The sequence below is a fragment of the Cryptotermes secundus genome, unplaced genomic scaffold (genome assembly GCF_002891405.2).
Source record: "Cryptotermes secundus unplaced genomic scaffold, Csec_1.0 scaffold1388, whole genome shotgun sequence".
Lineage (NCBI taxonomy): Eukaryota > Metazoa > Arthropoda > Insecta > Blattodea > Kalotermitidae > Cryptotermes > Cryptotermes secundus.
Window position 1 is genome coordinate 46,807 of NW_019732395.1, and position 2,255 is coordinate 49,061.

The 2,255-nt window shown below is 42.2% G+C and overlaps 1 protein-coding gene across 4 annotated transcripts in view; it reads left to right on the forward strand.

Moving 5' to 3' along the window:
• The window catches only part of LOC111867712 (dymeclin), a 48,887-nt gene that overhangs the window by 34,688 nt on the left and 11,944 nt on the right, over window positions 1-2,255 (forward strand). For all 4 annotated transcript variants that reach the window (XM_023857783.2, XM_023857782.1, XM_023857781.2 and 1 more), the window contains one exon: window positions 1,082-1,297. In XM_023857783.2, the coding sequence (XP_023713551.1) occupies window positions 1,082-1,297 (216 nt within the window). The remainder of the gene's footprint in view (window positions 1-1,081; window positions 1,298-2,255) is intronic.

A 2,255-nucleotide genomic window follows, 5' to 3' on the forward strand; every position in this document is an offset into this window, starting at 1 on the left:
AGCTATGCGCGGTGACGTCACGAGCGGAGCCGAAGAGAGCCGAGCGGAGCCGAAGATAGCCGAGCCCCGTAACCGGGTAACTATGCAAGGCGAATCAACAGCGGTGACGTAACAGGATGACGTGGCACTCATTACACAACAAGCAAGCACTGCAGCTATATAAGTGAGCTGCACAGTGGCTTCGAGTCAGTTCTAATGTGGCTACCAGTTAGTTGTACTGTAACAGTCGCCGAGTCGAGTTGTACTGTGAGAGTCAGTGAGTCCGGGAGCTACCGCCGAGTGAGTCCGAGTTAGCCAGCAACTAGTCAGTTGTATTCTGGCATTTGGAGTGTACTATTTGTGATACTGCAGATAGCAGTAATCGTAAATCTGTAATTTGGGTGATTGTGAGAGCGAATGTGTAATAAAATTCGCTACATCGAATACCTCGTCGCGATATACGCCCGATATGCGACAATATTTTACCATACATAGGAGAGTTACATAATTGAGGTTTGTGAACTATGTGTTTGATGAGTGTGGGCTAGGAAAAGGCAACACTTAAGTCTGATGTAATAATGATGGGATATCATAGTCAATATGGTCAGTCAGATCTGTTTGCATATGACCATAATTACATGTGATATCAGGCTTCTTGAACCAGCTTATCAGAAGGCCATTGTAATCTGTTTGCATTCCATTAATCCCAAGGCTGATGTAGTCAGAGAAAGAAGCCGGCCATTTACTACTACCCATTGCATAGGTTTAGAATATATGGATCTCTACCTCCATCTGCAGTTAATGCCTACATGGTATGCTGGTGAGGCAGAAGGGATGAATTTGTCTTGCCTTTGCACCAGTTTGGAATGAAGATATTTATTGCCACCCTCTGGCTTACATTATTCTTTTTCTTCTTAATTGGTACTTCCATATTCTCTTCACCTCACATCAACCCAGCCCCCCAACCCTCACAATTTCCAGAAACAGTTCTACACCAATGTACACAGACAGTACCTGAAGCCCAAGAAGAATTTATTGATTATCTAGTTAATGAATTTGATATATTAGAACCCTAGATATTAATTAGCATTTTTTTTTGCAGGACAAGTATCTCCACACCAATTGTCTGGCTGCACTTGCCAACATGTCAAGCCAGTTTCGATCACTACATCCATATGTTAGTCAGCGTTTAGTTAGCCTGTTTGAGGCACTTGCAAAAAAACATAGTCGCCTTGCAGATCAAATTCAACAGCAGGACTCAGGAGCACCCCCTGTCACAGTTGTTCATGTGGAAGACACAGAGCAGCCATCAGACGTGGTGAGACAGCTGGCTTATAAATATTCTTACATGTTTGCAGAAGAGTTCCACCTAGCAGTCACTAACTTAACTGGGAATGTATCCGTCCACATATATTGCCATGTGCTTTCTTTTCTGGATATGTGGGTACAGTTACATAAAAAAAATCTTGTGGTCTTTTGGACTGTATAAGCATGTTTCATTTCAGTTATGCAGCATGTTTTGAGTGCTAGAACAGACTGATATTACAGGACAGCTTATAACTGCCTGGCCATGTGAATTGTGATCATAACTATATACAGGGAAGTGTCTAGTTTATGACTGACAATAATATATTAACCCTTCACTGCCGGTGGGCATTTAAATTCCTACTCAACTCCTATGCTGGAGGATATTTAAGTAATTAAATCAGAGAGTGCAACATTTCACTTAAAGTGTAATAAATTGGGAAAAACTGGAGTTTTGTTTTTCTAATTTTCACACTACGTTCAGGAATGTATATAGAATCGGTACCTTGGTCCACACTGCTTTAAAATCATTTTTTGGCACAGTATGAATGAACGAATGAATGTATAAGGGGTGGGCCTTCTTAGCCCTTGCACCACAACCTACAGTGGTCTATTGTGCCTCCCCTTTTGATTATCCCCTCAGCAATCCCACTTCAAATGAAGCGCAGGATTTTGTATGTAGGGGTGTCAAAATAGTCACTTGGTTCCATAAAGTCTTGACCCAAGTGACATAATCTTAACCCGTTGCCGTGGTTCGTCGTGTATGTTTCGTCAGGGATTTAAATCGTCTGGGGGGGTTCGACGTGTATGTTTCGTCCAGCTGCACACGTATGTTATAACGCCCATAATAATTGATGGTTTTGCTGTAGATTGTTAGATTTTTCACTGGCCTGTTGTCAGGAGGACTGTATTTAATGACACACGCGTTTAAGAGCGCTAAGTCGTCGTTACATATGCCTGTCTTGCAGCAA